This window comes from Etheostoma spectabile, chromosome 19 (assembly GCF_008692095.1).
Source record: "Etheostoma spectabile isolate EspeVRDwgs_2016 chromosome 19, UIUC_Espe_1.0, whole genome shotgun sequence".
In the NCBI taxonomy this organism is placed as follows: domain Eukaryota; kingdom Metazoa; phylum Chordata; class Actinopteri; order Perciformes; family Percidae; genus Etheostoma; species Etheostoma spectabile.
In genome coordinates, this window is record NC_045751.1 from 8,971,036 (window position 1) to 8,986,543 (window position 15,508).

Here is a 15,508-nt window from a genome sequence, read left to right on the forward strand (position 1 = left end):
AGCTTGACGCGGCTCAAACGAACCAAAGAGATGCAGCATATCGGTGAAACGGCGCATGCGTATCCGAAGCATTGCGACTGCAGCCGGTGATAGCCGAGGCCACCACCCACTCCTTCGAGCATCATGGACGAACGGGCAGAGGGGGAGCGCCCTGCTGAGGAGACGCACTGACATGGAAAACACGTGTGGATTAGAGGTTCATTTCGCTTTAAGTAAACGAAATACAGTGACAAAATAATCACCAGAAAAAACCTGATGAACAAGCTAATTTCACTGGCGTCCATCCACCTAAATAATTATGGATATAGATACCAGATAAAAGACGTAATTTTCCTCTAATATAAAGGGCATGTAAGTTCTTGAAATTTTTTAATACAATTTATTTATTTATTTTTAAATGTTTTTGTTTGTTTATATGTATGTACATGTACAGTATGTATGCATGTATTTATGTGTGTGTATATATGAATATATTTGTAAGTAACTGTGTAAACGTACGTGCGCATGTATATTTATGTGTGTATATTTGTACATACTATATGTATATTTTATTTATTTTCTCAAACTGTTATTATTATTAACTATAACTGTTTTTTTTTGTTTAATATTTATTGGTTGGAATGGGAAGGATATGGGTGATTTTGGTGTGATGGAGAGCTTTTGTTTTTGTTTGTCAGTATGTGCGTATGTTTGGGGTGTATGTTTTTATTTTTTATTTTTTTTATTTTTTTATTTTTTTATTATTCCCCTCAAGCTGTTTTGTTAATTGTCTTGTCTAAATGTGAATGTACTGTATATTTTCTTTGCCTTTAGGGACCCCCTCGAAAACGAGATGTCACATCTCAAGGGATTATTCCTAATAAAGAATTTCTGAACAATAGAATGGGATTTTAATTTGTACACATATAGGCCTAAAATATTCTAATATGTGTATTAATGTAATGGAAATCTATTTAAAAAAATAAATAAAGTAAGGTAAAGAAATGTTATACAGTAGCCTATATAAACATTGCACTTGAAAAGACATGTTGCAGAACAAAGTCTAGTCTATTGCAGACTATGGTTTACAGTAAACACAGTAGATCTAGGCCCATCTTTCACAACTATTTACCCAACACTAACTTGTTAGCTAACCCTCATACCAACAACTTGTAGAACTATTAAAATATCGGAAAAAACTATAACTTTACATTTTTCCTTTATTTTTCCTCTATAACTGCACATTTTTCCTTTAATAGGACCAGTGCACAGTACATAGGTCACCTCACAAAGTCCTGCCATTTCCCTACTCCACCACCTGGAGGCGCCGTTGCTTTGTGTGTGATAAAGGAATCTCCACCTGCAGGTTGCTTGGGCCTCTGTCGCTGTCCATGGTGCTGATTTAAGATGATGCTACAAAGAAACGCTTGGAAAGAAACACCCTGGTTTGAAATTCTAAGTTTGCAAAGAAAGCCTAAAATAACAGACCCAGTACAGCAAGAAGCTGTCACATCGGGCTTCCTCTGGCGCTCTATAGCCGTTTACCGTTGATTGTGATTGCATGCTTTGGCTTTTGGCTTACTGTAGTGCCACCTTGTGGATCTCTGTGGTAATCACACCTGGTTGGTGACCAGCTGCACAGAGCTCTGCTTTTTAAAGGTAAGTCATTTATTCCCTTTTGTCGACCTCACCCTGCAGCCCATTAGAACAGCGATTAACCCTTGTGTTGTCCTCCGTCTGTTTTGCCACTTTATAAAGTATTAAGTCTAAATTATCTCCGGATTGTGTTCTTGATCATATTAGCTAACTTCACTCCAATTTATTAACTCCGGTTTTACTTTCTTTCTTTCTTTCTGGTCAATCATTCTCATCTCTATGAAATTATACCTAGTTCCTGAGTTTAAAAAAAGGGAAAAAATTATTATAAAACAATAATAATTGTATAAAACAATTAAATTTGAATTATTTTGACTAATAGTTGAGATCAGAGGATGTTGAGTGGATCACAGTCTGGTACATGTTGCCCGTTTAGTCAGGATACTGTTTTAAAAACCATTTCAATTTTTTTTCAAATGCTATACATTTGAATAAAACCAAAATCAATAAAAGCAGAGATCTGATCCTTCATTTCACTTGGAAAGAGCGTTGTATGGAACCAGCCATGTTATTTTTGGGGCGAAAGAAAAGTTAAAAGAAAACCACATTTCTGACACAAAAACTTTGAAAACGGATCAAATTTGACCGGAGGAAAACAGGAGGGTTAAACCAAAAAGCTGTGGCACGGTGAACTGTGGCCTGTAGAAGTGCAAGCATGGCTTCGAATCCCAGCAGAAGAGGTAGCACTGAACTGTATGTCATTCCACAAAAATCTAACAGTAGTACATTTGATAATTACCTTTTGGGCCTCAAAGGCCTTCTGATATCAATACAGTAACATTAGTCATTGTTTAAAAGAGTGAAATGCATGTGGGGTTAAAGTCTCTTTACAAGCATTGAATGACGTGTAGTTTGTAAGAAGTCTAAGCATCTGCTGAAATAATCATGGTCATTTGCAATCCTGCACAGACCCTTTTTTATGGTCATTTTGTGTAATTAAACTCTACCTGCATCACACTGAGCGGCTCGTAAAAAAAAAAAAAGAAAAAAAAAAAGCATACTTCACTTTGCCAGCGTGGGTATAGTACTCATATCATGAGGGTTTCCTGAATGGCTCAATAGGCAAAACATGGCACTGAGACATAGTCAAGGCTAAGGGTGTAATAAGCGCCAGGTTCGGCTCTTTTCGTGGCACTGTGCAGCACTTTGGATAAAAGCTCCCACTGATTGGCAAAATAAAAGAACATAATAGTAGAAAGGACTGGGTAGCCAGCGCAGGGAGCTGGGGCCTTTCCTGGTATTATTCAATTCCATTATTCAATTCCCCAAATGTCACAGCTAGGTGTGTAGCTGTTAACTGTATGAGAGGAGGAAGGCTTATGTGCAAATAAGACAATTGTCCACACATTAGAATAATATTTTAATAAATAAATAGCAGCATCACACAGAAAAAAAAAAACATTGTGTGGATGACGGCATACTCATTGTATAAACCCAATATGTAGCATAGACAAACATTTACAATTAAAATGGTATGTAAAAAAAAACAGCCACTGCATAACAGAATGAAGTTCAACACATAAAAAGATAGCTAACCCATGAGCGCCGGATCCCACAAGAGCGAGACAAACCAGACAACCGGTCTGTAGCAATGCAAATGACACCTCAGGGTTCAAGAGTCGATGTTTAATGCAGGGAAGGTGCATTGGACAAGTTGTGTTTGCCAAACTCTTGAACAACCTGCAGCTCTGGCTATACTCCGAGCCGTTTAGTGACAGAGGTTTTGGAAGCTGAACGAGACAGCTGCAGGGTCGAAAGGCAGTTCGGACGATAGGATCTTAAGGTCCCATCAGTTGGAATCAAACGTTTGCTTGCCATGCCTTATGAAACTCAGCATGTGGAGGTGTTTTTACGTTAGACGTGCTCTAAGCGATGTCCCGCATTTTTTAGGATACATTTTTTGTCACATACAGAAAACCTCTCTTCACTATCCGCTAGCTGCCTGTCCCCTAAACACACTGTAGAGAGACCGCGTTAAACGTGCGACATAGCTTGGAGCTCTTTTAAAATTTGAAAATGCTACGTCTACGTCTGTTATCCATCTACCTTTCCCACTGACAGACAGGGATCATTCACTTTCTTGCTGTGAGTTAGATGAGAAGATCGACACCACTCTCATGTCTAAGGAAATATAAATGTAAATATGAGCAGATAGTTAGCTTAGCATAAAAACAGCGAAGGTACACTTACAATCAATAAGCCTGGTTCTTTCCAAAAAAAAAAAGGTGTGCCTACCAACACCTCCGAAGCTCAGTAACTAACATGTTATATCTTATTTTTTTCGTACAAAAAAACCAAGTGTAAAAGTGACAAGTTGTGCTTTTATGGAGGGTTATATGGTTAGTTATACTGTCTCAATTTTCAATATTGTGCTGAAGAATTACCAGGGGGATTTTTCCTTCAAGCGAGTACATATACTCTGATTGTTTGAGCGAGAAACATCATAGAGTCAGACCATTTTCAAAGTCCCCGTATAATATTCTGAAGCGGTTCATGCCTCGAACTAGTGCTGCCTGGAAACAAGAAAAAAAGCCCAAATCAGCCCCCCTCAAATTTATAAATGTGAAACTTTGTCACTAAACGGCTCCAATTGTTTCTATACACACCAGACCTGGATCGAATTATTAATTGAAACCCCTCCAGACACTTTTTCTGAGTGATTGCTTCCATCCGTCTGGACCACGAGCTGGACAGGATTGGCATCGGCAGGGACGAGCCGATTCAATCAATTGCGCCAGACAGGAGTAATAAAAACACAGAAAAGTTACTGAATCAATCTCAGATAGCAATTTGAGCCAGGCCTGGTACACACACAGGTACACGGGAAACATACAGTTATTACATTGCGACATACTGAGTTGGCTGGCCTGACTGTAGCTCTTCGCTTGCTCACATCTGGATGGATCAAACACAACCCATCCAACTAAGTCACAGAGTCCTCTCGTCTCCATTTTCTCTCAGTTTTTATCTTGTTTATGTTTGTGTTGTTGATATTTTGCATTTTGATCAAGATGAAAACGCCTGCAGGATTTGCAAGCTATTTGCAATGTGCATTTTGTTGATTGCTCTCTTGTTCTTTCTTTCCTCCCTGCGCCGTTTCATTTCTTTTCGGGCATTAAAGAGAGAACAAAATAAAAACTGAGTGAGGCAGAGAGGACCGTTTGAACATCACTTCAAACATGCATGATATTCGTAGGCCAAACATTGGTTGCTGGCTTGCCAACATTAGCTCATTTAGACCTCTCCTTGTGGAAAGAAGAGAGAAGTGGTGCGAATGACCACTGTGTAAGTCTGTAGCATACAAATATTGGATGAATTATACAGAGATGCACAGAATTAGACTGAAGGGACTCCCAGTACTTATGTTTCATTCTAATTGTATGCAGAGGTGGCTGCCGACCTCAGGCTCTGGATTGGATTGGTCCAGTGGAAGCTTTGACCTTTGTTCTTGGACTTTAAAGGGGGGATTATAGGTAAAAAAAATAATTTTTACCTTTGTAATTTTAGCTTTTCTATGGCTGTAGGGAGTATTACCAAACTTAATTATTGATCAGTGGGGAAAGTGACTTTGTTAAGAAAAAATCTAGGCTGGAAGGTAAACTTAGTAATTAAATGTGTCAATCAGTGTTTTTTTTTGCATTTAAAGGGGTATCCCAGCAATTTAGTATTGCACTTCCATAATGGTCAGAGAATCAAAAGAGACAACTCAAACAAAGATGGGTCAAAATCAAATCAGCTGAGACTGAGATATCTTGACTTTTAGTCTCAATCTCCAAAAACACAACAATTCCCAAAATGCAACTCAATAGCATCTTTCATTGGACCCCCTAATTGCCCACATCTCAAATCAAGACTTTACACAGACTTTTTTTCTATTGAACTATACCTACATAGCCAATCTATATGCATATGAGTTTCAGGTTATATCTCTTATATTTTCTCTTGTTGCTAAGAAATCTAAATTTGACACCTTCAAAATCCACACAATATTGAAGTCTTTTTTTAAGGCAGTACATTGCAGATATTTCAGCTGATGAAGATGCAGTGCGGAGGGGATTCCGCCGCCTGTCAGATGTCGATAAAATGTGGGAGGGCGAGAAAATCAGCGTGACTTAGCTGTGAGGGTTACTGACCTGTCTTGATAAACTCAGGGACCTGTCTCTTAGCGTATTGACTTTCTGTCCGTTTTACGCGACAGATGAAATCTAAAGCTATTTGGTCTTGGAGTCACAGTGGTGACTCAGGCCCAATCTGTTGTAAAGCAGTCAGAGATCAGAAAGTTTGTAACCATCAAGTTAGGGGTCAAAACTGCAATTCTTGGAGATGTTGGTGCGCTTTTCATCCTAAAACCCACCGTCACAGCATACATCTAACATAGGGCTCTGATGGAACTTATTTCAATCCAAAGTTTATTGCTTAAATGTTCTGTTCTCTTTGGCTTTCACTGTATCATCTTAGCAAATTTGGGCTGAGGGGTCTTTGGAGAGGAAATGACCGATCTCATGGTTGAATAAAAACCATTCATTTCGTGTCCCTCAGAGATGATGTTGTGAATCTCAAACAGATTTCTGCCCTGCAGCTGTGGCCACTCTGATATGTAATCTGATAATATATGATATGTATATTAAGCAGTTGACTTGTACGACACCAAACTCAAAGATGCATATGCTAAATTTCCATTATTAGATTTGGGGAATATCGACATAGAGATGTCCTTGATTGCTGATCCATCCAAAATTCCACAGGTTAGGGAAAATAAAGGTAAGTGTTATTTGACAACAGCTGGGGAGGTTTTCTATTATTTTATGATTGCGAATCAGTGATAATGATGGCTAATCTAGGTATTTTCTTCCTTTTAAGAATGACATCTAAGAAACCTTTGTGTGCACCCTAATATTCACATTTTTACTTTTAGATTGCTCCCTTTTATTTGAAACTTGATTGATTGTTGTTGGTAAAAACCTTTAGAAGTTGGGGCTTTAACTCTTTCCTAAATGGTTGTATTGGTCATCAGAAGCAAGAGGCTGACAGCTGTGTTAGACCAAAGGCCTGCGCCATGTTTTTTTAGCTCTTTTAGCCCCCTTGTTCGATCCAAGGGAGGTGACCTCTCTGTGTGGAGCGACCACCAGATGGCACTGCGAGTCCACCAGTGATCGTTGTACATTCCTTCATCTCGGTCCTCTCAGGCAAACTTTGACTGCTGCCTCGAGTGAGTTCCCTTTTTCGAGTGAAATCCCCTTTCTGTCGGCTGAATAGTTTCATTATACATGCTGGAAAGGTTCATTCAGGTATATTTTTATGACTGTCGCTAGTTGACCAGCACAAAAATAGATTTGGTTTAGCTTGCTTGGTGTGGAGAAGAATCCACATAACCAGAGCTCGGACTGCATTTTAGACTTAGTGTGAAGGCATGAAGTCGTGGTTTGACCCCGTCGACGTCAGCGGTCGGGCGCTCGACTCTGTAACCTGCATCAGAAGGACTTCATAACAGGTCAACAATGACAATAAGCTCTTCAATGACTACTTATCACATGCACTCCAAACCTGTCTGGATCTCAGCTGGTACCTTAGTCCCCCCCCCATGAAGTACAACCCACTGGCTGCCATGCACAGCGTTTATCCTCCATTTTTGTAACGAAAAACCAACATTTTGACGGCAAATAGACAACAGACATTAAATATTGTCTTTCATTCCAAAACCTTTTCATCTCAGAGGCTCTCTCTTCATCTAATTTCTCTCATACATTGCTAAGTAGTGCACTCCAGGCTGGGGATAAGGCTCCTCAACCGAGATTAGTCCTTTCACAATAAAAGGACCCACTGCAGGTTTACAGCCAATAAAAACGCTGTAGGCTTCCAGCACCAGCTTGTCGAAACATCGCTCGGCCCAGCGTCTGCAGGTTTAAAAAAAAGGGAGACGTTAAACAACAACAAAAACACGCAATCACACGCTGCTGGTGTGTTCTATGGAGGTGGGGCTGTAGCTGATGAGTGACAGCTCCTGCTTCACCTCCGTTTCCGGCTCCGTTTCCGAAAGCATGTCAATGTTGTGGCATTCAGACAGGCTGTGCGACACTATTCCGATTTGTGTTTCATCATCCGTCATGTCATCCGGGTCCACCGTCAGCCTCCCGTTGTCCCCCCTACCGCCGTTGCGACAGTTACTATTGCGGTCCATGCCGGCTTTCCCGTGACTGCCCATCAGCAGGGGGGTCACGGCGTGCGACGAGCACGGCGGGGGAACCAGGAGGGTTTTGCAACTCGGTCCGGCTGCGTTGGCCCCCACATTGTACTGGCACCTGATGTAGCTGGAGAACGCTCTCCTGTAGGTCTTATTGAAGAGGGTGTAGACCAGAGGGTTGACTCCAGAGGAGATGTAGCCCACCCAGACGAAGACGTTGAGGAGGTCGTTGAGCAGCGACTCGTTGCAGGAGCCCCGGCACAGGACGAAGGTGACATTGGTGATGAAGAAGGGACACCACATGATGAGGAAGAGGAAGAACACGATTCCCAGGACCTGAAGAGAGAGAGGGAAGAGGAGAGAACATAAAGTAAAAAGAGGTAAACAGAACGAAAGAAAGAAGAAATGAACAAGACAGGAGAAAATAAGCAAAGAAATTAAATGAAAGAGACAGAAGCCAATAAAAGGTAGGAAAAAACAAGGGAAGAAAAGATAACAAATCAATGGACGTTTCAAATCCTAGAAGACTAAAAACAAATTTATTTCAATGGAAAACAGTTTTAAAGTTAAGAGACTGAAGTAATAAGTTTCAATATGAACCTTTTCCATTTCGGAAAATTTAAAATGCTAATTGAATGCTCTCTAATTGAAATGCCTGCTTCGTACATAGATTGCTGTTTTTTAATATCATTGTCAGTGTGCAACTTCTACTAGGATTTTTTTTTTTTTTTTCAATTTAGGTGAAAGATTGCTTTGGTTTTCATTCAACGTGAATTGGAATCGCTAATCTTACTCACACTTTTTGGTCCTGTCCGTCCCTTAAAGGCTTTGTTAGAGTAATATTAAGAGACTCTCAATATAACCATCAAACCGAACCCCTTGATATTCGGTATTCCCTCAGAAACAGTTACTAGAGTCCATTCCGACGTTATTGCATTTACCTCTTTGCTTGGAAATCCACCACAGCTCCATCGCTAGCCTGTTGGCGGGAGGATGTCGTGCTCTTGCTTAGTTAGAAAAAATTTAATTTACGTTGAGCGGGTCAATGAAAAACCTTTACTCAAGATGGTAACCCATCTACTTTGAGAACTTAAAAGATCTCGAGTCCGAACCCATATGATCGACCTTACATTTCCACTGTTTTTTGAGAATGCGCGGTACACACGCAAATGCTCATAAAAACACCTACTTTTATGCTATGATTTACTCAGGTTATTGTTATTATCATGTATCAACATCTAGATCGAAGACATTATATTGTTTGGTAAGAAACAGTAGACTCTTATTTTGAATATGATTTAATTAGATATTGTTTTGTCTCGTAATGTCTGTCATATAATCAATTAAGTGTGTCACAATTTAGGTTTTGGATTGTTGAGGCATCAGTAAGAAGAACCGCTTTTTTAATGCAAGACAAATTTCCTTTATTTTTCCACATCAACAGTTTGTCAACACATGTTTGTATTGTCCAAATATCAAGAACAAAGTCGAACTCCCGGCATAATGTTTTCTTTATTTTAAGATTACTTAAGGTATAATTCGTAAATGTTTTTTTCCTGTCAGGACAAAACACCCAGTCCTGATACGTATTGGATATTTGTTAAGATTTTTTTTTGTTATGGCTTAGGGTTATGGTTAACTAGGGTTAGATAACTAGATAACTAGTCAATTTACACAAAAAAGAGTGGAGAATTAGTAGGCATGTCTCTCTCATCTGCTGTGTAAGACAGTACTCCATTCATTCATTCATTTCATTCTTTAATTTGTCAAATTTAAGGAATTAAATGTGAATGCTAATAATTCCAGATCGGTAAGAAGAAGAACGGTACAACGGTAAGCCTTTTGATATGATACCTCGATGTGTCCCCTCCCTTGTTTTTTTGTGTATTTTTTTGTGTTGTGTGTTTTACATTTCTTATTATTTGATTTTTTCATTTGACTTTACTCTTAATCTTTTACTTGTAGTGTTGTAATGCTAGTTCCAAGCATTTTGAATATTGATGTTTATGATGAATGTTTAAAGAAAAAGGTTAGGAAAAAAAATGTATAAATTATTAGTTTTCTACTGATATACATTTTATTCTATGTAATTTCCATAAATAAATAGATTTTAAGAAAAGAAAAGAAAAAAAGAAGAAAATAATGAGCTTGAAGCATTGCCGGAGTCACATTGTGTCTGTCTGGATTTGATAACATGAGCTCTTTGAACAACTCCAGAGGGGACATGTGAAACTGTGCGGGAACATCTGTGAGTTACCCGGAGGGACGCGTCTTTCTCGGTATTCCAGGCAAATTTGATAACATTTAATGTTGATGACACTACACACAGAGCGTTAAATATTGGTCCTTCATCATGAGGCCAAAGAAGATCAGAGTATACCTTGTAGGTGTCAACAGCGTAATTTGATACTTGAAGCCGAAGACACCGCAGGAGTCTTGTAGTTTCATACCCATCTTTACCTCTGAGCGTATTTATCTGTCTGTCTCCCGGCCCTAAAAAACAAGTGTACGTTAAATCTCCTGACTGGCACTCAGCTCCCCTTCTTTGTTCTCACCTTGGAGGCCCGCCTCTCGTTCTTTATGGCCTGCATCATCCCCCGTCGCCCGTGACAACCCGACGTGTCGCTCCGTCCCGGTCCCGCTGCTGGCGAGCTGAGCTGAGACGCCACCTCCGAGCTGGTAATGATGCTTATGCTATCTGACTTGGAGGTGCTGAGCAGCATGCTGGGCTCGGCTCCTTTCAGACAGCTCAAGGTGTTTCGTCTGCTCTGAGGGGGCGGGGCCTTTAACTCTGTGGGGGAGGGGTAAGAGCGTTTCGGGATGGGAGAAAAAAAACGTGCTCTGGTTTATTGCCATTTCTTTAAACCTATCAGTCGTCTTGGGCGTTGCTAAGCGCCGGATGGAGCCATGGTGCCTCTAATTAATAGCCTCAGGAAGGAACTTGTTTCTGTACGTTCAAAGGTAGTTTTAGTCGTGCAACAAAAAACTCAGATTGGACAGATAGTCTAGGTAGCTGTCTGGATTCACCCTGCAGAGATCTGAGTAGAAGTTAACCATAGTCCTCAGAAATCTACCGGAGTTTAGAATCCAAAAGGAAATGGACATCTGGCGGAAAATGTGAGACATCCGGCAGAATTTCCGGCGGCGCCTGAACAATACTGGAAATGAAACGCCGTCGATATAAATCCACATTTTTGATTTTGTCTAAAGTTTGTCAGCTACAACACTGAATTATGGGATTTGTCTGTTATCACCGTGACTCCTTCAAACTTAGTTACCATGAAAACTGCTGCATATTTTACACAGTGCACCCCACCGTGTGAAAGCATGTCAGACTGAGTGTTAACAAGGCTGCTGACATTTCACAGGGAGGAGGACACGTGAAAAGGTTAAACGCGATAAGAATGTTTCATTCACACTTTTCTCTGTCGATGCCAGAGGATAGGGTGGGAACACAGTCAAGACCGCCACATCATGCAAATGGATTTCGACTGGAAAAGCTAATGGCTGCCCAAACTGATCGGACAGATGGCTGCTGTTTGCTAAGCACCACAACCATACTGTTGAGGATGGGGCAAAGCCTGTTGCGTTTCTATGGGTTTATTTGGGCATTTGTAAGGCTTGGGGAGTGAATAAAATCTCCAGAAATGGGAAAAAATAAGGCACGTTGGAAGGATTAGATAAACACATCCATCAACAGTTGTTTTTAACCTTCCTTTAAAGCTATAGTGCGTAACGTTTTTATATATATGAACATCTGTTACATTCAAGCCATTGCCAAATAAGTTGATACAAAGCTAATTAAGACAACCAGCTCCACAAATCTGTATTTCTAAGCATTGCTGTGGTTAGAAATTGTATCTCATCTGTGTCATCAGTAAAAAATGACCTTTTCTGAAAAGTCCATCATGTTTTTTTACTTCTCCGTGTCCTCCTTGGCTATTAGCAACTGCGTGGAGGAGTGGTGGAGGGAAGGGGGCGGTGCACAAACACGGAAGGCTTGTGTCACGTGCATGCAACAGTGTTGTTGTCGTTACTTACAATTCCTATAATAACAATAAAACATATGAGTATTGCAGATGATTAATGACTTTGAACAGATTCACATATTTACTATAAATTCCTTGATTCAAAATATTTTTTGGGGTGATTTTTCTGTTCGAATAGACCAAATTTCAGCTGATCAGTATTTACCTTGTGAGTCTGAAGCAGCAAGTGTGATCTGGGGAACGTGGAAGGTGTTGGGCGGAGGCTGCAATGTGTTTGTCATTGCGGGTGTGTGCAATGGCTGCTGGGAGGAAGTCTTCGTCTCGCACAGGAAGACAGTGGCCTGCCTCTGGAGCACCTGCGGAGGAGAGGGAGGGAAAAACAATGAAGAGACTAGGCTCGTTCGAGATGAGCCAGGTCTGCGCAGAATCGTCACGGCGACGGCGCCGTTGCATGCGGTAGATTGTGTCGACTTGATCCCGACTTGCTCTGACGTCACGCACACGTGGGCAACGGAAATCTCACGAGAGCAAGGTGGCAGCAGTTCTGAGACGCAGGCGTCGCAGTTGCTTTCACCGACTGCAAGAGCCAGGCGGACCAGAGCATGTGGGAAACGCCGGCTTTCAGTGATTTAACCCTGATGGTTTACAACATGATGAGTTTTTAAACTTTTTACTGTTTTTGAATTGGAGGGATTTTAATTGCTATTTGTCTGATTTAAAGACTTATTCTGTACATAACACATGTTGTGAGGCTGATAGTTAAGTTTAGAAGTCAAAGAGATAAATCCGTTCAGATGAAGGATCATCTCCAGTCTGTTGTTCATTAAAATCAGCAACAGATCACATGTAGAGCACTTTGCCAGCTACTCTGTCATAATTAAAACAACTGGAGACTGTGTACCAGCTGATGTGTGGGTCTGATTATATTTTGTTAAATCGGAATCGCACCACAGTGTTTTCATCACTTCCTGTCCAGCCTGAAGGCGGCTGGAATCGGATGGAAACTGTCTGACTTTACCGCAGCTTTTTGTCACCGCCCCCCGCTGCTGCCGCCTGCTCTCGTCCACTTTACAGGCGAGGCGCAGTTCATCTCGAACGAGCCTAAAAAGAGGCGGGGGGGGGGGGAGGTTGTGAAGTGTTGGGAAGGCAAACACAGGCAGGACTACCTGTATGGTGAGGCAGTACGTCACCACCATGATGACCAGTGGGATGAAGAAGGCCACGAAGGAGCCAATCAGCATGAAGCGCTCCTCGTTGAGGACACAGCTGCCGTTGACGAACACCTTGTCCTCGTTGTGGAGGCCGATCACTGGGATAGGCATCGACACACCTAGAGAGCAAGAGAGGTGGGGATTGACAGAAATGTCTTTCATTTTAATTATTTGATTGAGAGCTTGTCTTTTGATGCAGTTTCTGTTTCTGTAGGAACGCTTCATTTGGAATCCAGATTATTCCAAACAGACTGATGCAAACACATTGTTTCATTTGTACCAGGTAATATCAAAAAACAACAAAGGTATATAGGATTATGGGGCAAAAACATTAAGGTAAGATATCAGTGATATCATTAGGAAAGGGTACAAAATAGGGTAACCAATTCCAAATGATCAGGTTATAGCTGGGTAAGAGTCTCTCAACATTAATGGACATGAATGAATGAACAATAAAGGCTATTGGGTCGACAGTGACCACGGACCTTTATCACATGTTGTATAAGCCTCATCTCTGCTATCAAAAATAAAAATAAAAATGCTCCCAAAAATACTCAATGTTCTGAAGAAAAAAGAAGAATAGTGACTTAATAACAGGACAAAATGCTCATACTGATGCTAATATCGTGGTTGTGTCTTCCTGGCATATTATCAGTATTCATAATGTATTTTTTTAACATTAAAGCATAAATACATGTATGAACCGGCAAATGTGAACCTTTTTCAAATGGTGTCATTTCTTATCTGGGAACAGTTTGATTTTAATGTGAACTATGATCATGAATCACGGAGGGAAAACCTCCTGTTTGTAGCCTAATTTCATAGTTAAATTTCTTAAGAAAGAGTCCTTTTAGTGTAATAATGCGTAAACCATGGCTGGAAAATGCTTTCTGAGAATAAAGTGGCATTTACATGCACTTTGTACTGACTTCTTTTACGAGTGTAAGGAATAATTTGTGGAATAACACATATTAGAAGGGAAATGAGAGCTACACTTATTAAACATGTCATGAATCAGAATTGTTATACTCTATCAGAGTATAATGGATCACATGGCGTTAGAGGACACTTACTGACAAAAGACTGAGGTGAGAGCAAGCCTTTCGAGGCCGAGCTGATATTCGGGCCTATGGTAATAACACCAACTAATGTGTTGCTTCTGATTTCAAAGTGTTTTGTGTTGAAAGTGTTTCCTTGACCTGTGATCTGTTTCAGCATAGAGGGCATAAAGGAGAAAAGCGACTTCACGGTTTTCACAGCTTTCAGCTCCCGGCAACAGAAGTGCTCCACAGACTGGACGTCTCTGATCCGTGTCATGCCCACAGAGTGGGCCGACATAATTCATTTAAGTGCAAGGTACATCATTTTCTCTTGCACAGCCGGTGACCGTACCAACATCAAAATGCAGTTTGGAGCAATGGCGGCTCCTTTAATGCAATCGTTGCAATCGACTGCACAGATGCTGTCCGGGGAGGAGGAATTTGTTCGCATAGATTGTAAACATTATATCTCCGTGGATGTCTGAATAACCTGTGATGTGCAAATCATTCTGAATAACGAGACTGTCCAGTGGTCTGGGTCCAGTTGCGTATCACTCATGCTGTCTCAAGCAGAGTGTGGAGGAAACGTTAAAGGGCTGGTTCACCAAAATGAAAAAAAGGAGCATCTAGTCGTGCAGAAAGTTTAGGTTTTAACAGCCTATATTTTGAAATATCATTCTCTGAGATTCCAATACAATACACAGCAGTGAAGAATAACATTTAATGTAGGTAAAGCCTTCAAGGTGGAACAGTGCCTGATGGGTAACTGACATAATTCACAATAAACCTTTTGGCAGCCTTACACAGGTTGTACTTTACACTGTTAGGTGATAGATTAGTTTTTTGCTATAGCCAAAGCTACTTGTAAATCCACAGCGGTACGGAGACACACTTGCTCTGTGGTATATCGCAGCATGGTTCAGAGGGCTGCTGGAGGAAGATTACTGTACCAGGAAAGGGAGAGCTTCAAAACCATCGGGGTGGGAGTTGCTCTAAAAGATGTCGCTCCCTCGTGAGCGGCGCACAACTCCGTGAACCCGAGAACCCGGCAAATGCAGCGTGAGGGATCGACTGTATGCTTGGGGATAGAGGAAATCGCATTGCATGTTCACCCTTTGTAGCTCATGGAAAAATAATGACGGGACTCTTGGAAGTTGAAAAGTAAATAATATGAGAAGAAAAGAGAGTGGGGGGGGAGTTTGATTTAGGTTACCTTAGACAAAAGAAACAGTAAATTGGTGAAACAAGTGAAAAAAGTGCAAAAAACATGGTATCAAGTTTTTCTTTCCTCTCTTCTTCCTTGTTTCCTTCTCTCTTTCCTTGTTTGCTTTTCACCCTCCCTCCTTGTTTCCTTCCTTTTCTCCCAGTTTCCTTATCGCCCTCCTTGTTTCCTCCTCTCCTTATTTGCTTCTTTCCCTATCCTCCCTGTTTCCTTCCTCCCCTCCTTGTTTC

General features: G+C 40.9%; 1 protein-coding gene across 1 annotated transcript in view; it reads right to left on the bottom strand.

Annotated features, from left to right (window-relative positions):
• Positions 1-5,127: 5,127 nt before the first annotated feature.
• Positions 5,128-15,508, bottom strand: part of htr2cl1 (5-hydroxytryptamine (serotonin) receptor 2C, G protein-coupled-like 1) — a 132,004-nt gene continuing 121,623 nt past the window's right edge. Inside the window, exons 6-10 of the mRNA XM_032544614.1 lie at positions 12,972-13,135; positions 12,011-12,161; positions 10,372-10,607; positions 7,646-8,152; positions 5,128-7,529 (exon numbers count right to left, since the gene is read on the bottom strand). Of these exons, the coding sequence (XP_032400505.1) occupies positions 7,464-7,529; positions 7,646-8,152; positions 10,372-10,607; positions 12,011-12,161; positions 12,972-13,135 (1,124 nt within the window). The 3' untranslated portion in view covers positions 5,128-7,463. The remainder of the gene's footprint in view (positions 7,530-7,645; positions 8,153-10,371; positions 10,608-12,010; positions 12,162-12,971; positions 13,136-15,508) is intronic.